General features: G+C 32.9%; 11 protein-coding genes across 11 annotated transcripts; 6 read left to right on the forward strand and 5 right to left on the reverse strand.

The window, feature by feature from the left end:
- On the forward strand, window positions 1-933 carry NAEGRDRAFT_66262 (uncharacterized protein; the record flags this gene model as incomplete). Its single annotated transcript, XM_002678517.1, has 1 exon — window positions 1-933. One exon carries the CDS (start codon window positions 1-3, stop codon window positions 931-933), a length of 933 nt encoding a protein of 310 aa, XP_002678563.1.
- Window positions 934-976: 43 nt separating this feature from the next.
- NAEGRDRAFT_66263 (uncharacterized protein) lies at window positions 977-2,194 on the reverse strand (the record flags this gene model as incomplete). The annotated part of the gene is made up of 1 exon (XM_002678630.1): window positions 977-2,194. One exon carries the CDS (start codon window positions 2,192-2,194, stop codon window positions 977-979), a length of 1,218 nt encoding a protein of 405 aa, XP_002678676.1.
- Window positions 2,195-2,436: 242 nt separating this feature from the next.
- NAEGRDRAFT_79329 (RNA recognition motif domain-containing protein) lies at window positions 2,437-3,984 on the reverse strand (the record flags this gene model as incomplete). Its single annotated transcript, XM_002678631.1, has 3 exons — window positions 2,437-2,971; window positions 3,101-3,666; window positions 3,713-3,984. The coding sequence occupies 3 exons, from the start codon at window positions 3,982-3,984 to the stop codon at window positions 2,949-2,951; spliced, it is 861 nt and encodes a 286-aa protein (XP_002678677.1). The 3' UTR covers window positions 2,437-2,948.
- Window positions 3,985-5,259: 1,275 nt separating this feature from the next.
- On the forward strand, window positions 5,260-9,545 carry NAEGRDRAFT_79330 (uncharacterized protein; the record flags this gene model as incomplete). Its single annotated transcript, XM_002678518.1, has 4 exons — window positions 5,260-5,473; window positions 5,554-7,138; window positions 7,293-8,140; window positions 8,185-9,545. The coding sequence occupies 4 exons, from the start codon at window positions 5,260-5,262 to the stop codon at window positions 9,327-9,329; spliced, it is 3,792 nt and encodes a 1,263-aa protein (XP_002678564.1). The 3' UTR covers window positions 9,330-9,545.
- Window positions 9,546-9,625: 80 nt separating this feature from the next.
- NAEGRDRAFT_66266 (uncharacterized protein) lies at window positions 9,626-10,612 on the forward strand (the record flags this gene model as incomplete). Its single annotated transcript, XM_002678519.1, has 1 exon — window positions 9,626-10,612. One exon carries the CDS (start codon window positions 9,626-9,628, stop codon window positions 10,610-10,612), a length of 987 nt encoding a protein of 328 aa, XP_002678565.1.
- Window positions 10,613-10,670: 58 nt separating this feature from the next.
- Window positions 10,671-11,348, reverse strand: NAEGRDRAFT_66267 (uncharacterized protein; the record flags this gene model as incomplete). Its single annotated transcript, XM_002678632.1, has 1 exon — window positions 10,671-11,348. One exon carries the CDS (start codon window positions 11,346-11,348, stop codon window positions 10,671-10,673), a length of 678 nt encoding a protein of 225 aa, XP_002678678.1.
- A 474-nt stretch (window positions 11,349-11,822) lies between these two features.
- Window positions 11,823-13,308, reverse strand: NAEGRDRAFT_57714 (esterase/lipase). Its single transcript, XM_002678633.1, has one exon. It carries the CDS (start codon window positions 13,301-13,303, stop codon window positions 12,203-12,205), a length of 1,101 nt encoding a protein of 366 aa, XP_002678679.1. The 5' UTR covers window positions 13,304-13,308; the 3' UTR covers window positions 11,823-12,202.
- Window positions 13,309-13,502: 194 nt separating this feature from the next.
- Window positions 13,503-14,678, reverse strand: NAEGRDRAFT_66269 (uncharacterized protein; the record flags this gene model as incomplete). Its single annotated transcript, XM_002678634.1, has 3 exons — window positions 13,503-14,208; window positions 14,248-14,438; window positions 14,607-14,678. The coding sequence occupies 3 exons, from the start codon at window positions 14,676-14,678 to the stop codon at window positions 13,503-13,505; spliced, it is 969 nt and encodes a 322-aa protein (XP_002678680.1).
- Window positions 14,679-15,392: 714 nt separating this feature from the next.
- On the forward strand, window positions 15,393-17,261 carry NAEGRDRAFT_66270 (uncharacterized protein; the record flags this gene model as incomplete). The annotated part of the gene is made up of 1 exon (XM_002678520.1): window positions 15,393-17,261. One exon carries the CDS (start codon window positions 15,393-15,395, stop codon window positions 17,259-17,261), a length of 1,869 nt encoding a protein of 622 aa, XP_002678566.1.
- A 342-nt stretch (window positions 17,262-17,603) lies between these two features.
- NAEGRDRAFT_48240 (uncharacterized protein) lies at window positions 17,604-18,125 on the forward strand (the record flags this gene model as incomplete). The annotated part of the gene is made up of 1 exon (XM_002678521.1): window positions 17,604-18,125. The coding sequence occupies one exon, from the start codon at window positions 17,604-17,606 to the stop codon at window positions 18,123-18,125; it is 522 nt and encodes a 173-aa protein (XP_002678567.1).
- A 190-nt stretch (window positions 18,126-18,315) lies between these two features.
- On the forward strand, window positions 18,316-18,864 carry NAEGRDRAFT_66272 (uncharacterized protein; the record flags this gene model as incomplete). Its single annotated transcript, XM_002678522.1, has 1 exon — window positions 18,316-18,864. One exon carries the CDS (start codon window positions 18,316-18,318, stop codon window positions 18,862-18,864), a length of 549 nt encoding a protein of 182 aa, XP_002678568.1.
- Between the last annotated feature and the right edge of the window lie 76 nt (window positions 18,865-18,940).

Here is an 18,940-nt window from a genome sequence, read left to right on the forward strand (position 1 = left end):
ATGACAGATAGTAGTGATAGCAAAAGTCTTGTTACCTTTCTCTTGATTGATTTTCATCGTGATGATGAGAAGAATAATTATATATTTTCCAAATTGAAGGAAACAATGCAGAGAAAACTGCCATTCGAGAAATGGCTCCACTCTGTTGTAATTGACATTAATGGAAATTTTGATCGTTTCATTACTGATATTTATCACCAGAATCATTCCTTGTTGTGTTCCAGTCCAAAAGCTCTCAAATTTCACACTGAAAACAAAGAAACTCAAAGATATCATCACAAGATAGGAGATCAATGGATTCATCCACAGCATGGTGTAATATTCGAAGGCATGTATTCTAGAAATTCTTCAGTTCTGTATCCTCCAGTTGAGTTATTTAATCCAACTGGATTTACTTTATTATTGAGGGTATTTATTCAGTCAAATGAGAGAGGAGTAATAATCATGTTTGGAGGAGGACACAGTTGGTTTGGTATTAATCCTTTTGGAATTAGTTTGAATAATGGTGATAAATGTTACGAGTTCACAAGTCAATTGGAATTATGTCAGTGGAATGATGTGTGGGTTTCGTATAATAATGCACAATATCCTGGCACATTTAATGAATCATGTCGTGTCTTTACTCACAAGAATTCTAATACAAAGAAAGAAATATTTTGCATTGTGAATGAAAATGAATACCACTTTGAAATTCCAATCGATAATGATGTTCTTTCTCTATCAGATGATGATTACATAGAAAGTGAAATGGGAATGGAATTTATTGATCATTACTGTATGGATCGCCTCAAGGGTTTTTTCTCCAGTTTAGTTTTATTCAATCAAAGTTGTAATAGTTTTGATGAATTGAAATTGGTTGCCTCAAACTTTTTGGAAAATCATTTTAAACCAACCGAAACCTATCAAGAAGTATTAAAAGATAAATTCAAATAATCTTAAATTCTTTAAGGAAGTAATAAATTTTAATGTACAAGTATTAATAATTAACTTTTGGTTGAATGAATGTTGAAGTTCGTTTCATTCTCCTCAGAGATGACTGTTCCTGAGCTGGTTCTTCCTCACGTACAATTTGAATTCCACTTGTTGTCAATAATCCACCACCACTCTCTTCATCTTTTGAATTCTTTTGAGAAGGGGATGAGTACATGGATTTTAGTTTTACAAGTGTTGAACCTACTCTCTTTCTATTATTCGAATCATCGTTCTCTGTTGCATTTTGATGATCAGAGGTATCCGAGTTTGCATGTTGATGCTTGTTTTGGTTCTTTGAGGCCATATTTCTCATCACCTCAATGGATTTGATAAATTCGGCAACTTCTTTAGGTTGCTGAATAGATTTTTCAATTGCATTTAAAGTTTCGTACAAATCTGAAATGCTAATTAAACGATCTGACTTCATGTAACACATCCATTTGAGTGTAAATTTGATAATTTCTTTCATATTGAGAGGTGTGTTAATAATTGAAACATCTACTAGGTATTTCTGTACAGCTTTGATCAAATCCAAATGTTCAGCAATCAACAGTAAAAGTTCATTCATAGAGTTGACTGAAAATTTTAACATTTTCTCAATAGTGGTATTACTACTAAACAGTAATGAAAAGCAAACACTCTTCAGAATGACCCTCTTTGCCAATGTAATTTCAGTTTTAAAAACTGTTGTTTCTAACACTGAATTTCCACAAACTTCTCCAAATAGAGAAAGAGCATTTTCCATTGTCATTTTGGTATTTTCTGGAAGATTGAGAATTTCAGTCTTTTCAAATTTAGTTTTGGCAATGATTTGTGTAGCAGCTTCTCCCATCAATATCTTTTTCAATACTGTTATCAAATTGATAATCTTGAAACGATAGGCCATCATTATAAATTCACTCAAATCATTCACTTGACAATTGACAACTCCAGAGTAAAAGTATTCAATGAGACTTTTGAATATTTTGAGAGGTTCTTGAATGGGAATTGTAAGAATTGATGAATTGGATACTGTTCCTGATGAAGATCCTCTCGGAGTAAGAACCTTCTCATGAACATCAAATAAATTCTTAAAATATCGATTTTGATAGAGCATGAATTTGTGTGCATAGATTTTACCTTCCAATGTTTCAAAGATAACGTCTGGGAATGATTCTGCATTGTTAAAACATTCGGAAAAAGTGCAATCAAAGCAGGGGACAGATATCAGATTGTTTGACATTTTTTTTTTAACGTATGATGGCATTTGTCATGCTATTCTTGATTTGGAATGTATTCGTCATCGATAGTGGTTGAATTGGTGTTTGGGAAATGATCAGGGCAATACACTGCATGATGAGCTGAGCATTTAAAATAATGACTCCCTGATGAGATTAAGGATCTATCTTGGTTCCTCTTAAAATAGAGATATCAAAGTGTTTAAAATTACCTCTTTCGTTTTCAAGAATATTTAAATATTCCCATGGGCTTTAAAATGCAAGGAATTTATTTTTGATTGGAAAATTGGTCATCATTTAAGGCCAATGAATGAACTGAGGATAAATTTCATGTGGAGAAATTCCCCAACTTGTTGGTGTTAGTGAGCTCCATAAATCTAATTCCAATCTTTTTTAATGTTGATCCAATTCTTCTTCGATGTGCTTTCATCTAGAAAGATAAGTGTCTTGAAAAAGAGCGATATTTCTTTGTTAATTCTGTTGTCTTCTTCTCGAAATTCTCATCACACGAAGTTGAGAAACCTAGAGACTGTTTCATTTCATTCAATTCATCATCTCTAGATCTGTCAAGGATTGAGTCGAATCTCAAATCAAGAAAGATATCAAATGTCTAAAAAAGAAAGAAGATCAATCTTATTCTTCTATGTCTTCTCTGTAAATCTTGAAAATCTTTATCATTATCATCTGTTTTATTCAATAATCTATAAGAGAATCTCTCTGGAGTTCTATTATTATTTCACAATATCTAAGGAGTACAATCTAGTAGTGACGTGGGCTGTAACCTATAGTTCCGTAATATATGACCAATCAAAACATTGCAAAACATTATCATTTGAGACCCACAATGCAATTAAAATATTAAAAAAAAGAGAATGAGAAATATTGAATATTAAGGAATTAATTCTACTTACGGTCACCGCCTCTTCTTCTAGAATCATAAGGAGGGGATCTTCTTGGAGAGTAACCACCTCTTGGACCACTTGGTGATCTATCACCTCTGTCTCCTCTATCACTTCTATCACCTCTGTCACTTCTGTCACCTCTATCTCCTCTGAATGGTGGTGATCTTCTGGAATATGGGTGATATCTTTGGTCTCTTCTACTATAACGATCATCGTCATATCTACGAGAACCACCTCCTCTACCTCCACCAAATCTACCTCCTCTACTTCCACGAGTAGATGGAGCAATACCTAATTGACTCTTCTTGTCTCTACCGACATCATAGTCAACATCCCATTTGTTTTGACCAGAAATTTCACCAGACTTGACAGCATTGAAGGCCTTTTCGGTGTCTTCTCTGTTGGCAAATGAAATGAAGGCATATCTCAAAAAGTGACCTTGTTTAGTGAAACCAAGCTTAACACTAGCAATTTCACCACACTTAGAGAAAGCATCACGCAAATCATTTTCAGTTGTGTTACTATCCAAGCTACCAAGGAAAATTGAAGTGGCCTTTGACTTTTCTTCTTGGAGACTAAACTATGTGTTAAAAATCAATAAAATACTACAATAATACATACGCAACATTGTTTTCACTACTACTAGGTCTTCTATCGTATCTTCTTTCATCGTAAGATCTTCTATCATCACGACGGTCATCATATCTTCTTTCATTGTATCTTCTATCGTCATTGTATCTTCTGTCATCACGACGGTCATCATTGTATCTTCTATCGTCATGTCTATCATCATTATATCTTCTATCATCGTTGTATCTCTTTGGAGAAGAACGAGGAGAGTGATTATTATTATTATTATGAGGTTCATCACGTTGAGGGGAATTATTTCCCATTGGACTTCTTGGTGGACTACCAGACTAGATAATTTCCAAGAAGAAGAATGTGTAAATGTAAAACAATAATAATTGTCGTCATCATTGTAGCATACAAAGAGGCGGTTTTTGATCAGCGAAAAAAAGAGCGGTGCTGATAACGTACCATTTTGAATATTTTTTTTGAAGTTGAAGCGTTGCATTTTGGTTGGCAAAGCTGAGAGAAGCGGTTTTTAATAATTTGCCTTCAAAACTTTGGGATAATTGAGTGGAAAGTGAAAGACCATTGAGTGGCAGATTTGAATTGTTGGGATTGTGTTGGAGGTGTAGATTAAGTTGTTGAGAAAAATTGTTTGCATGGCGAAGTAATTGTGTCGAAAGAAATAATGTCAGTTTGAAGTGGAATTGTAAACTGGCCAACACAATTTACTAAGAATATGGCAAATTTGAGGGATAATTTTGAGGGATGGTTTTCCTGTTTGGCTTTTTAAAGAATTCCTTCCCAATTTGCAAAGAGCAATTTCATGTTCAGTAAATAATTGGCAAGATTAATATGATGTGTTTACAATACAAAAAGATGGATCCAAATTCATTAATGAAAATGATTAGCTTGCTTGTTGTTGTATGGACATTGGTAGTTCAAATATGTTATTCTATATTTAGAGAACAATAAACTGTATTAATATTTCTTTATTCTGTGGTTGAAATAATTTTTAGTATTAATTTCAAATATTGAAAACAGTCTTTGCTCAATAAATGTTCTCTTCACAGTCAAATAATTTTGTTATCAAGGATTGCCTATTTTCATAGTTTGAGCCAAAAATAACTTTTCTTAACCCAATGCTGAGAGTTAGATTGAACAATATCCTTATTCCTTGTCTCTATATAAATTATCGCTTATTATCAAAACATGTTAAATATTTGCAAATAAACGAAAATAATTTGTCAAGCCGATAATAATAATATTTACTCAGCACACACTTGGTGTCAACATAAACAAGAAAAAAATTTCGCACCACCTTGAAATTCATTGCTTGTGCTCTGAGAGTAAACATATCGACAAAACAATACCGTAACGACTGGAATATTTTTGCGCCAAATACATTCACGTGCTATTCAAGTCCAACTTCGCCGCCAAAACAGCGTTACATTAGGCAACCTATCTTCAACGTATCATCTCTTTGCACCAACAACAAAATTCTCTCTGGCTAGCTGGTCATCCGCACCAACAACAATAACATCATCATCAACAATTATTATAATAATAATATTGAGAGCATAATACAAAGCATAGTGATGAGTGCTAAAGCTTCTCCTCTTACTACAAACACCAAACGAAAGTTTGACGAGCTTTATTATGATGATCACAAAAATACAGCCAACGGAGGTACACCTAAAAAGACATCATCAAAAGCCAAGAACAATAATAATAACAACAATATAGAAAGAACTTCTCCTCCAGATAAGAGAGTAAAGAAGTTTACTTCATCAGCCTCTCCTAAAGTTGTAGGTAAGTAATACAAACCAACCGACGTTTCCAAATATGTATAATTGGCCAACATTTTACAACGCCTTTCATTTTGCCATCAGTATTATCATCTGATTCCTCTTCCTCCAACACATTGCCACTTTCTAAGAAAGTAAATAGACGACAATCCACTGCAGTTGATAATGAAAATAGCTACTCTCCATCAGGTTCTTCATCCTCTTCAAGTTCAAGGGAGAATAGTTGCGATACTAAGGAAACAATAATATTTATCAAGAAGGATCTGCATTCAAAAGGAAATGAATTGAGTGATTCCATTGATAGTGATGAAATGCCATGTATTTCACATAAAACAGTCTCCCTCAAACGACCACTATCACAACAACAAGGATTTGCAACTCCAAACAAGATCAGTAGTAATCCTCAACCACACATAAGCACAACCTCCACTCAATCCCATTCGACCTCCACTCCTCCAATTCCTTCTAGTTCACAAACCCATAGTAATAATAGTAATGGTAATACCACTCCAAAGACTCCAAAAACTTCATTTGCAACACCTTCCAGCCAATCCTCTAATGTATCTCAAAAAAAGATTTCACCTTCTCCATTTTCTCAACATTTCCCTAATTTAACAAGACCTTATTTATCATCACCTCGTGATACCAAATCTCCATTATCCACTCCAATTAAAACATCCAGCCAAGTTTCAATGGTGTCTGATAATGCACCTTCTCCTACCTCTGTAAAAACTGGTCCAAACCATCAAGCAACCCTTCCAATCCTCTCCCAAAAACCTAAGAAATTTCCAGTATCCTACTCTCAAAAGATTGGACAATGCATATGGACTCCTCTTGAATCCAATTCAGAAAATGAAGGAATGCTCGAAGAGTTTGAGTTATTCTGCATTAAAACCATCAGAGATCAAGACAGTTTTATACCAGATAAGGCCCTTGAAATTCTACATACCTTCGACAATGACATCAAACAAGCTAAATTATATGTGAAGGAACATCCAAAACAAATCACAAGAAGGAGGATTTTAACTGACGAACAAGAAGCAAAACTCTACAAGGCCTTCAATGAATTCCATCTCTACAAGGGTTCTCTTAGGAATTTATACAAGGCAGTTTTGCCAGAGGTACCTTATTTTGATTTGGTTAATTATTTTTTCATTTACAAAAAGGAAGAATCTAAGGTTCCACCAAAACTCAGCAAAATTGTTCGTAATGGTCTTTTAAGAGCTGCTCAAATGCGCAATATCATTTCAAATCAAGCATCATCCTATCAAAACAATGACTCTGATAGTAGTGGTGACAGTAGTTCTGATGATGAGAATTGTTCTGATAGTGCAACAGAGGGAACTCCATCAAGACAAGGTAATAATAATATAAAGAAGGAATCTAATCAAAATGAAGAAGATGATTCTGGTGATGAATCCTCTGATTCAGAGGAGGAAGAAGAAAAACTCAAGTCTACCCCAATCAAATCACACTCAAATAGTAATCATATCAAATCTCAAACACCTCATTCGACCTTTTGTTTGAGTGATAGTGAGGAAGATGTTAGTTTCAAAGATCATGAGTTTGTCAATGATCTTGCACAATACAGCAATCATGATGCTTCTTCTCAGGAGGACAGAGCTTACATACCTATTGAGAATGAAGACTCAACCTCAACAACAGAAGTGTTCAATTTTGAAAACAACGAAATGTATGAGTTACATCCTCCAACTCAACTCTTCTTTGATCTAAATTAATATCACGTGGAATTGTAATAAAGTACTTATGTATTTCAATTCTCAATTTGAGATTCTTTATTAATAGTAAAAAATGTCTCAAAGCAACTGCAGTGATGATACCAACAAGAAGAAATCTGCTGCTGCCAATAAGAATGAAGCAGAGGACAGTCAATCCCGAAGCCAAAATACAACACCAACAAAAGGAAAATCAAATCTTCAAATACATATTGAAGATCATCATGATGAAGAATTGGATTGTTCTTCACCAAAACCATCATTTGGTGCTTCATCATCAACTTGTTTGGCAACTCCTTTGAGAAGTAATATACAACAACAACAGCAACAACAACCCGTGATGACAAAGTTTGTTCTCGATGATGAAACTGGAAAATTGGTACAAGCTGCTTTTGATGAGGATGAAATTCAAGATTATTTGGATGCTGAGGATTCAGATTATGATGAGGATGATTCCGAAGATTATGACGATGAATACGATTTAGGAGATCAATTGGAAAAGGAATTTATGGATCAAGTTCTTGAGGAGTCAATGAAAACCCTAGATATACTATCACCAGTTAAACCACCTGCTGGTTCCGAACATGTGTTTGATTTTGTGACAGGTGGTGCTCAGGATATTCTCGAAAAGCAACTTCAATTTGAAGATGAGGAGGAAGAAGAAATACTCATGACTGATTTTGCTGAAGGAATTGTCAAATGTATTCCATTGAAAGAATACGAAGCTGCCATTGAGGAATCTTCATCATCAATATTGATGGAAGCTTGTATGGCTGAAAATTCATATTATTATAATGTATTTCAAAGTGCTATGAAGAGATTTTATTTGGATGTGAAAAGATTTTTAATAACTCAGTCATACAGAAAGAAACAAAACGATCCATCTCTTCAGGTATCTTCTGATGAGGAGGAAATTAAGAAAAAGTGCTATGAAGGTTTGTTTCAACAAAGTTTGAATCATTCTAAATATTTTAACTAGTTCAACCAACATTGTCCTATTTGGAAAATGAAATTTATGACAATTTTGTACCAAAAAGCTCTCAAAGGGATGATATTCTTTCAGATAGTGAAATGATTCGTATTGCTCAACAAATTATCAAATCAAAAGAGGAGAGAAGAAAATTATTTTATGAATGGACTGAAGAATGTGATAGAAATGCCATAGCACCTGATACTAAGGATGAAATGGAACATTTTGATGACGATCCAAATGATCCAGAATATGAAGATGCAGCCAATAAGGATGAGTTGGACAAGCTGAAAAGATTCAAAACTAATGGAGCTCACATTAGAAGAATTAAAATTGGACAATGGTCACCAACACTCAATTATGATGGGCAATTCCTGCTAAAGGCATCTCCACTATTGAAAAAGATTTACTACAAACTGTTCACATATTCTCCAAAGTATCACATACGACCAGAGAGTTTAGACGAAAAGGAAGTGTTGGAATCTTATATTGTCGAGTCATCAGCATCAAAGGAATCATTTAATGATCAAGTATCAAGAGAATTTGATAGATTTAAGGTTAGTCACGCACTTTGGATGGAAATTGACTATGGAGATATCATTGGTATTCATTTACAAAAGACATCCACGCCTAAATCCATTCAAGATCATCCTCTCGGTTTGCTTGTGCTCCTTTTATCAAAGAAACCAAAATTCCTTACCAGAAGAATTGCTTGTACAGATCAACAACTTAATACCCTCAGAGAACGTGCAGATTTTACCAACGATAAGCAGGCCTCATTGTACAATAGACATTACATTATTGGAGATTATAGAGAATTGAAACGAGTTCTTTCAGTAATTTTACAAAGTGATGATAGTGGCAGATTATCGAGAATTTATCAAGATGGCATGGAAAACATTTTCGAAACAGAGCCAATTTGGAGCTATGATCCCTCAGAGGATGATAAATTTATCGATCCATCCAAGGACACAATAGATGAGGAAAACTTAGTAAGAGCCCTCCCTGATGAAGAGGGTTTCTTTGAGGCAGAAGACGAAGAAGAGGAAGCTCTCTACGAGCTCGAATACGACTCTGATATTGGAGAGTTTGATTTTAAAAATCTTGGTACCACTTATCAATTGAGCAACGACACTACAGAATTGGACAATTAACCCTTTGAATTTCCAAATCTGTAGTCATTAATACTACACCATCATTTTGTAAATATGATTCGCTCACAATATTGATAAGGTTGGAACTAGGAAATGTTACAACAAAAAACTATTCGATATCCATTCTAATTTCATTTTTAGCAATCAACAGTTCACCTTTCATTACAATAATCGGTATTGAAGAGATTTTCATTCCACAACCAATAAAGCAACAAGTGTCTCTTGGATTTTTCACACGAAAAAAAAGCGTCCCTGACATTTGCCATTCAACAACAAATTGATTGACCAAAATCAAGATGATTAACCCATCTGTTTCCACTGTGCAAACTTTGCACTCACCTGATGTGCGCCAAATGATTCCCATCACTTTCGGCTACACTTCAACCTACGCCCACACTATCCTAAACTTTAACGGAACCTCTCTGTTGCCACAACAATTCAACGATTTTCACCAACTTTCCCAAGCAGACTATACCAAAACCTGTCAAGAATTAGACACTCTCATTCTCAAGAATTATGCCTACGAGGAGAGAAAAGAGTTATTCATGAGAATTGCTGCCATTGTTTCATTAATTCTCTTGCTGCCAATTATTGGATTTTTCATTTATTATGCAATCGATGAGTTGTTTTTAAAGAAGAAGAGAGATGCTGAATTGAGAGAGAATATGCAAAGGATTTTGGATGATCACAATGCTAGATTGTATAATCCTAAGGGAGTTTCATTGGTTTTGGATGTTGGATTGACATTGAATAGTTTTTCTGTTCCGATTGAAGCTTGGGAAATTAAGGTTGTTTCACATAGAGTTCAATTGCCACCTGCTAATCAACCATTGGCTTCCCCAGTCAAATTATACGAAACTAGATGTTCCTATAATAGAGAATGTCGTTTATTTAATCAAACTATTCCAGCCTCAATCAAGGATCAATATCAATTAGGAGATGAATGGGAGAAACTTGTTAAGGAAATGAATGCAATTTCCCTTAATAATTTACAAGTTTTCTTTCAATTTGTAACTGCCCCATTATACTGGTCTGTTTTGGTTTCGTCCATTACTCTATTTCTTGCTCTATTTTTATTTTTGCCATTCTTCTTGATCTATGTTGCCATCATTTACTTTGTAAAACTCAAACCAGAAGAAGATAATATGAGAAATGTGAAACTTCCACAACTTGTGAAGGAATATAATGAGAAATATTTCCTTCCAAAGGGTTTGAGAATTGCTCTCGATCAAAATAAGGTAAGAACTGCACATATTGATACTCTTTATTTGGCAAAACAATAAAAATATTCGAAATGAGTAAATCATGAGAAATATTTCCTAAATTTAATGATTTTTCAAATTAATGTTCACTAGCGGCAGAAAACAATGCAGCAACTGGTGTCGAAACTAATGATTCAGTTTTTGTTGTTGTTGAGCTTTTCACAATTTCATTTCTCTTTTCAATTTCATTGAGCGCCTTTTCAGAGTCCAAGAATAATGGATAGAAAAGAAATAAAACCAAAACTGAATAGATTAAAACACCTAGACAATTGAAGAAATGCCAAACTGCTTTGATTTCTTCAAAAGCTGTGACTCCTGCAGCTAAACTAACGGAAATTATTTCTAATAAAATACACAAAACTAAACCTATCATTAATCCAATGGTAATTTTGAATGGTGATTGAACTCTCTTTTCAAATGTTTGAGTTTCTAATGAAATCCTTACAGAGCTATTACTGTGATTATTTTTCTGAATGGATTGAGTAACATTTTGAGTTGTTTTCCTAATGTTTCGAATAACCAAAACTCCAGAGCTGATAACCATTGAAATAACAAAAGCAAACATGAAGAAAACAATCACAGCAAAGACAGGAAAAATATATGTCATTGTACTTGTTGGCACAATTTCGAAATTCTTAATTCCATATAAAATAGAAGCTGCCAAAATTAATAAGGAAGAAACGAAAATGAATACCACATTAATGGAAATCATTAGCATTTCAATAACTTTGTGAGTTTTCTTTGAAACTGCTCGCATTAGTTGTGCTGTTTTCCAACTTGAATTCGAAAGTTCAGTAAACTGAAAATTAAACTAAACTTACAACATACTCTGAATGAAAAATATAATTTCAAACAGCGAAATAAAGTTAATATACATAAAGAATGTTGAAACGCCACCCATCACTTGAATTGCAACGAAAAAATTCCATTCTACTAATTGACCACTTTCGGATAATATCCTGCCATGCATTTGCATGGAATCAAGGACTAATCTGCACATCAGATTCAAACATTGTATCAGAACAAACAAAATTGTGAGTCCGAATAGTATTTTGTGGTTTCGAACAAGTTTAATTTTCGTGCTTATTCGAAACAAGAATAAACCTAGACCTATTAAATAAACTAGAAATACAATGAGAAAGAATAAACAATTAGCAAGAGATATTGCATTCGACCAAACTGGAAGAAATGCACCTGTAGTAACGTTAGCATATTCATTAATTTCAATTGGTTTCGAATAGAACATTTGGATTTGTTTTTTTTAATGTTGAAAAGTTTGTTGCATTTTATTGCTTGATTCGCAAATATCGCAACTAGTGGGGATACTGGAATCATTACTCATCTCTTGTCGAGGAATCCATTGTTGAAAATGTATATCTACACCTTTCGAATAATCGTAATGCACTTTCGGTTGATGAGAGCAGCTATGAAAATACTTTTATGAGGAGAGATGCATTTCGAAGATACCAACATGGAAGCATTGCATGTTACTTTCAAATCCCAAAATGTCGTTGCATTCGTCTTGTTTCTAATATTTTTTACCATGTTACAATATTATTAGAAACATTACCATTTTAAAATTAAATAATGTTTGTCTATCAATTGAGTGGTTTAGTTTTGTAATAATTCAACAATTGCATCAGCCAAGTCGTTATAGTTTCGTTTAAATCTGAAACCATGAGTTCCACATTTCCATTCCTTAATTTTCAACTTTCCATTCGAAACCTTGTTAATTAAAGTAGCAAATAATTCGCCTTCATCTCTTACTACATCATACTCGGCAAGCCAGACGAAACCTTTTGGAAATTTGGAATAGAATAAATTATCTGAAAGGTCAATAGCACTAAGTGGTGATAAAAATCTATTCGATTTCACTTCTTCTTCCCTCAATTCACCAATTAACAAACTCCAAAACATGTCCATTATCATTCCATCAAGTAAAAGTCCACAATCTCTAAATTTCTTATACGAATCATACTTTTCATTTCCATATTTGTAATATTCCAAAACTGGATATAGTAAACCTTGCTGAGTTATCTGTGGCACATTTTCTCTTTCCAATATTTCTTTATCAACTGAAAATATTCTAATTTGAGTTGTAATTGCTAAATGAGCTCCTGAAGATTCTCCTGTTATGGTCAATTGTGAAATATTTCCATTATATTTCTGATAATTCTTTCCAATCCAAGAAAGTGCATTCAAATTATCATTTAAACATGATGGGAAAACGTGTTCTGGAGTTTTTCTGTAATTTACACTCACGACTAGGAATCCTTTTTTGGATAAAGTCAGGCAGAGTTGATTGGAAGAGTCAATTGAGCCAAGCATCCAACCACCTCCATGAATATACATCACAATGGGATAGCCATCATTTTTGAAAGGTTTAGGTTGGTAAATTCGAAGTGAATAGTGTGAAATTGGTTGACCATTTTCTTTCAAATATAGTTCAGAACTTGAAGTGTCAAATGTAATTGGAATTGTCTCAATTTTCAACGATTCCGTTTCTAGAGAAGGTGGCAATGGTTTGGAAAGAACCTTTTCTATTATTTTCATTCTAGGTCCAAGAATTTTTATCATTGACTTGATTAGGAAACTTCCAACAATTATTGAAATTTTCACACCAGGAAATTTCACACTTTGCAAATAGATATGACCAATAAAGAATGCTACTATTAACACGGCTACAATAAACAGTACGAGTAGTAATGCCATTTTTTTTAAATATTTCCAAATAGCTTCAACGTTTACTGCGACAATTTACGATTATTCGTTGAGATTCTAGTTGACCGTTGTAATCTTGCAATTATTATCCCTATTGCAGAGTTATTCTCATTAGTTCCAGATCCAAGCAAGCTTCAATTTCTTCCACAAATTATAATTTCAATCCATTAAGACACAACTCAATAGTCAATCACACATCTTCCTTACTCAATGAAATCTGTGAAGAATTTGCAGAATTTTCAATTTTCACAACAATGCTCGAATTCATCAACTCATTTCTCTTCTCAATTTCCTTCAATGCATTTTCCGAATCCAAAAACATTGGATAGAAAAGCAACATTAACAGCACTGCATAAATCAAAACTCCCAAACAATTGAAAAAGTGCCAAATTGCCTTGAAATCTTCGGATGAAGTTACGGTGGAGGCGAGAGCCAAAGAAATTATTTCCAATAGAATGCACAATAATAATCCTAAAAGTAAGCCGAAAGTTATTTTGAAGGGAGATTGGACTCGTTTTTCAAATGATTTGATTTCAAAGGAAGCTCTGTTGGTGGGAGCAGAGTTTTGAGTATCGGAAAGTGAAGTGTTTCGAATAGATTGAGTGACGTTTCGTGTTGTTTGTTTGATGGTTCGCATGACGAGAATTCCTGAAGTGATAATTAATGAACTGAGGAAGATTAGAATAATGAAAATTGCAATAAATGATGCAACGAAGGCATAGGTCAAGTAGTTATTCGAAATGATTTCGAATTTCTTAATTGCATACAATGCAGAAACTGCAACCACAACCAAAACTCCAATAATTACAACCACAACATTTGCTATTAGAATGATAATTTCAATAATTCTATGTGTCTTGTTTGAAATGGCTCTTAAAAGTCTTGCAGTTTTCCAACTAGACAAATTATTCGAAAGTGTTCAAAACTAAACTTACAATAATCTCTGAACAAAGAAAATAATTTCGAATAGTGAAATGAAATTAATATACATGGCAAATGTTGTAATACCTGCTGTCACTTGAATAGCAAGAAATAAACTCCATTCCACCAATTGACCACTTTCGGATAATAATCTTGCATGTATTTGCAACGAATCATGAACTAATCTACAAATTAAATTCAATATCTGAATAATAACAAAGATTATTGTCAACACAAATAAAACCTTGTGATTTCTCACTAGTTTCACCTTTCTACTTATTCGAAACAAGAATATTCCAAGTGCAATCAAGTAGACAATGAAAATTATTAGAAAGAAAATACAATTCGAAAGTGAGAGAGCACAGGACCATACTGGAAGAAAGACAGATGTTGTTACGTTGGCGAAACCTCCACTTTCAATAACTTCTAAAGGTACAATTGACATGTTTTTTTGTGTGAATTAATTATGTTTCGTCCGGTTTCTTTTGGTGATCTAATCCTGTTTGGGAACATGTAAATGATGCAGTTAACAATATTAATTGTCAATTTGACTTTCTATATTTGAAATAGAATCGGTCAAAAATGCTCAAACATTTCTAATAGTTTTATTCGAAAGATCTACTATGTCAATAAGGAAATGGATGAACATCATGTAAACGAACTCTTGAAAAGAACAACAATCAGTTGAAAAATTACTTGCATTCTATTGACAAAGTTTTTTACAAATCTAATGGAATTTTAAGATATCTAAGAGAGATTATTATTGGAATAAAAAGGAATTCACACTAGCTCAGAAAATGCTGTTGAACCACTTTACAGAAATAATCCCACTAACATTGTGATTAACACACAACTACTTGTTAATTATAGATGCCTCTGTTTATTAAATGGAAATGCCAATGATTTTCTGTCAAATGTAGAGTTTTATTACTGTATGATTTCACATACTTTTCACAGGTGAAAACTCAGAACTATTCGGACATAACATTACCATGATGTAAATTACAATATCCTTCTAGTATATGATAGAGAGTTTCCAATTTTTCTTTTGGATCACCAATTTTGTGCCATATAGAAAACCCAATGTATTTATGTAGCTAGGAAGATATTTGGAACTCTAAATTGATTGAGTTTTTTGGATAAAGTGATCACAAAAAAAATGTCCATAAGAGCAGCAAGATTATCATGGTCAACTGTTGTTAGGGTTGGAAAATTGGCACTTTTCTCTAATAACACCAACAAGAAAATATTTTCGCACCATCAATTCACAAAATTAAATACTTTTAATACCTTTACAAATATTAATATTAATAATACTAATAATGCTATTAGACAATATCACAGCAAGAGTACACTCCATAACAATACTGCTATTGAAAATGTTACTTTGGAAGATTCAATAGAATCCAGTAAAAAAGATAGAATTCAACATTTGACAGATGTTCTTGATTTGAATCCAAATTTTGCTCCTGCTCTGTTAGAGAGAGGTTTATTATATCAAGAATTGCATGATTTTACAAATTCTTGTATTGATTTGGAAAAAGCAATTGAGATTGATCCAAATATAGAAGGATTAGTAAATCTGCATACTCAACTAGGCTATATGTATTCGAAAGTTGAAAAATGCCATGAAAAGGCGATTTTACATTTAGAAAAAGCATTGGATTTATGTTTTGAAGCTAATATAATTCCTTCAAATATAATTTTCATGTTAACATATACACTCTATGACAATAATGGTCACCACGAAAAATCAATTAAACTTTTAACGAGGGGAATTAAATTTCTATCAAGTTTGGAAGCAACTGAAGAATTATCAGAATTATATGTACTGAGAGGAAATACTCTAATTTCTGAATATAAAATGTTTGAACGTGGAAATCAAGATTATGAAACATCACTTCAATTAGGAGTCAAAACCAAATTGTATTGTTTAAGAATAATTTTGAATTCTTATGTAAATTTACAGTTATTTGATGATAAGATATTAATGTATTACAATATGGCAAGTGACATTATTAAACAATTTGAAGCTGAAAATGTGAAACAACTAGATTATCATGTTGCAGAAATGTATTACACTGAATATTCTAAAATTAATACTATAATGAGAGATTATTATTGGAATAGAAAGGAATTCACACTAGCTCAGCAATATGCTGGTGAGGCAATTTATAAAAATAATCCTGAAAATATTAGAATTGATCCAATGCAACATAATGATTATAGATGCTTATGTTTATTGAATGGAAATTTCAGAGATGTTCTAGAAAATGTAGAATATATTTATGGGAAGATTGCAAGTAACATTACAGTTGATTTAAGTTTCAAAGGTGAATATTCAGAACTATTCGGAAACAAAACAGAAACCTTAATTTCACAACGTATTTTCTTGGGTTTATTATATGAAGCTGATAGGCAAATCGACAACTCGATCTTATTTTGTGGACCAATCAAAGAATTGTTGAAAGATTACAAAATTGATGAAAATTTCACATGTATTCCAAAAGAAAAATTGGAAACTCTCTATCATGTGCTTGAAGGATATTGTAATTTACATCAGGGCGATCATTCTCTTTTGAATGAAAACATTTCTCTTGTTGTAAAATATTTTCCATTTTATTTATTTACAATTGGTACAAGATACAAAATTAGAAATGAAATGGATAGGTCAAGAGAGTATTATTTACAATATTTCGATAAAAGTGGAGATTTGGAAGGATTATCTGAAGCAACTGACTGTCTAATTTCACTAAATAGATATGAGGAGGCAGTGGAAGAATCTGATAAATTATTAGAAAGAGATCCATTATACATTCATGCTCTGTACAACAAGGGTGAATCATTATTTCACTTGGGGAAATTAGAAAGTGCCAGAAAGTGTTTTGATTTGGCAATTACTGAAGCTGAGAAACAGAACCACAAACATCTTGAATTGATGGTTCATTCATTGAAGCAAATGTGGCCTCAATATTTAATATTGTCAATTCCTATTACTTTGAAAAAAACCAATAAAAAATTAATTTAACAGTATTTGAAATAGTTTTTTATGTAAATGTAATGGAATTTCAGCAATTCAATTTTACAAGTGTTTATGATAATCAATTATTCAACAGATTTGACAATAAACTGATTTCTCTCCTTTTCAAGTTATCACGTCCTGTAAATATTCAAAATTCATTGTAAACTAGCCTATTTCCTAAAAAGTAAGATATCAATCATTTCTAAATTGTTCACTGATCGTCATCCAAACGTTTTTTCATAATCTCAAAAGGTTTCTCAAGTAACGAAGAGTTTTCAAAAATAAAAAAAAACCAACATCCAACCTCACGTCAACAACTGCCAACTAATTGTACAGACCTAGATCAATATGGGAATCACACAAAACAAACTGTTAACCGTTGTAAAATCCATCTCTCTAGAACATTTAGAATCTGGACTAAATGCTGAAGAAGCAGAATCACTTTGGAAGGAAGCAGATCTCAACCATGATGGAATTTTATCCGAAAGTGAAGCAAAATCACTTTTAAAAAACCTAAACCTCACAATTATGGAAAGATTAAGAAAGGCAATGTCTGATCTCGATCAATATCTTCAATCTGATGAATTATTAAAAGAATGGATGAAAGAATGTGATGAAAATCAAGACGGAAAAATTACAAAAGATGAATTTCTTAAAATGGTAATGAGTGGACATGCAGTTGATACAATTCCAAAGATTTTACTTGATTCAATTCATGGCATTGAGGAACAATCAGAAAAGAAGAGAAAGAGACAAGTTGAAGATCAAGCTAAGGAAGATTCGGATAAAGAGGAAGAAGAGGAAGAAAAGGAAGAAGAAGAAACTTTTGAATCTGAACTGAAAAAGGTTAAATTCACAACACTTGTTTAATCATGATGCATTGCATCGATAATAAAATGTAATATAAAATGTAATAAGGTTGTTCCCATATTCACCTGAAACTTTCGAAATAAGTTTAAATAACTTAAACTAAACCTTCCTTTTTAGTAACAAAATTCAAACAACCCTGCATTGTTCTTTTTTCCATTTTTCCAAAAAAATTGTCTTGACATGTGTAAACATGCAATTCCTGCCCAATACAATTACCCCAGGTTTTCACATCTCCATCCGAGTCATCAACCAACCACCACCTTCTACTAGAAATTATCTTGAAACCATCAATAGTAATGGCACTTTAAATTTTGCCTATGGGTCGATCATAACTCCACCACAAAACTATGTTCATGGAATGATCGATGAAAATGTCATGACGGATATTCTATCTCATTTCTCTTTACATTCTATGGCTCCTCTTGAATATCACATTGTTCAGAGAATACTTGTTGGTCAACCGGTGTTTATTAAAATTCCAAACTCTACGGAATATGGTGGATTATTCGCAAACAAGTTGATTGGATTGGTGTTTCAAGTGAAAAATGATGTTTTAGTATGTGTAGTTGTCAAGACAGATGGCAGCTCTGTCGATGATTGTGCAATTTCAAAATTATTCAAAATAGTGCAAGGAGCTTCTGTAATATCAGAGGATTCATTGTTTTCGAGTGGAGATGTAAATATTGGAAATGAAAGACGTAAATATATATACTTTGTTCTTGGGGAATTTCTCAACTGAGTAATCTGGACGAAAGTCAAACTAAACTGTGCACAACAAAAGCAATGTTGTGAGTAAGATTGCCACCTCACCAATA

This window comes from Naegleria gruberi (genome assembly GCF_000004985.1).
Source record: "Naegleria gruberi genomic scaffold NAEGRscaffold_17, whole genome shotgun sequence".
Taxonomy (NCBI): domain Eukaryota; phylum Heterolobosea; class Eutetramitea; order Acrasida; family Naegleriidae; genus Naegleria; species Naegleria gruberi.

Bases quoted from the DNA above. Each gene is read 5' to 3' on its own strand.
- NAEGRDRAFT_57714 (XM_002678633.1), bottom strand. From the start codon at position 13,303: ATGGCATTACTACTCGTACTGTTTATTGTAGCCGTGTTAATAGTAGCA.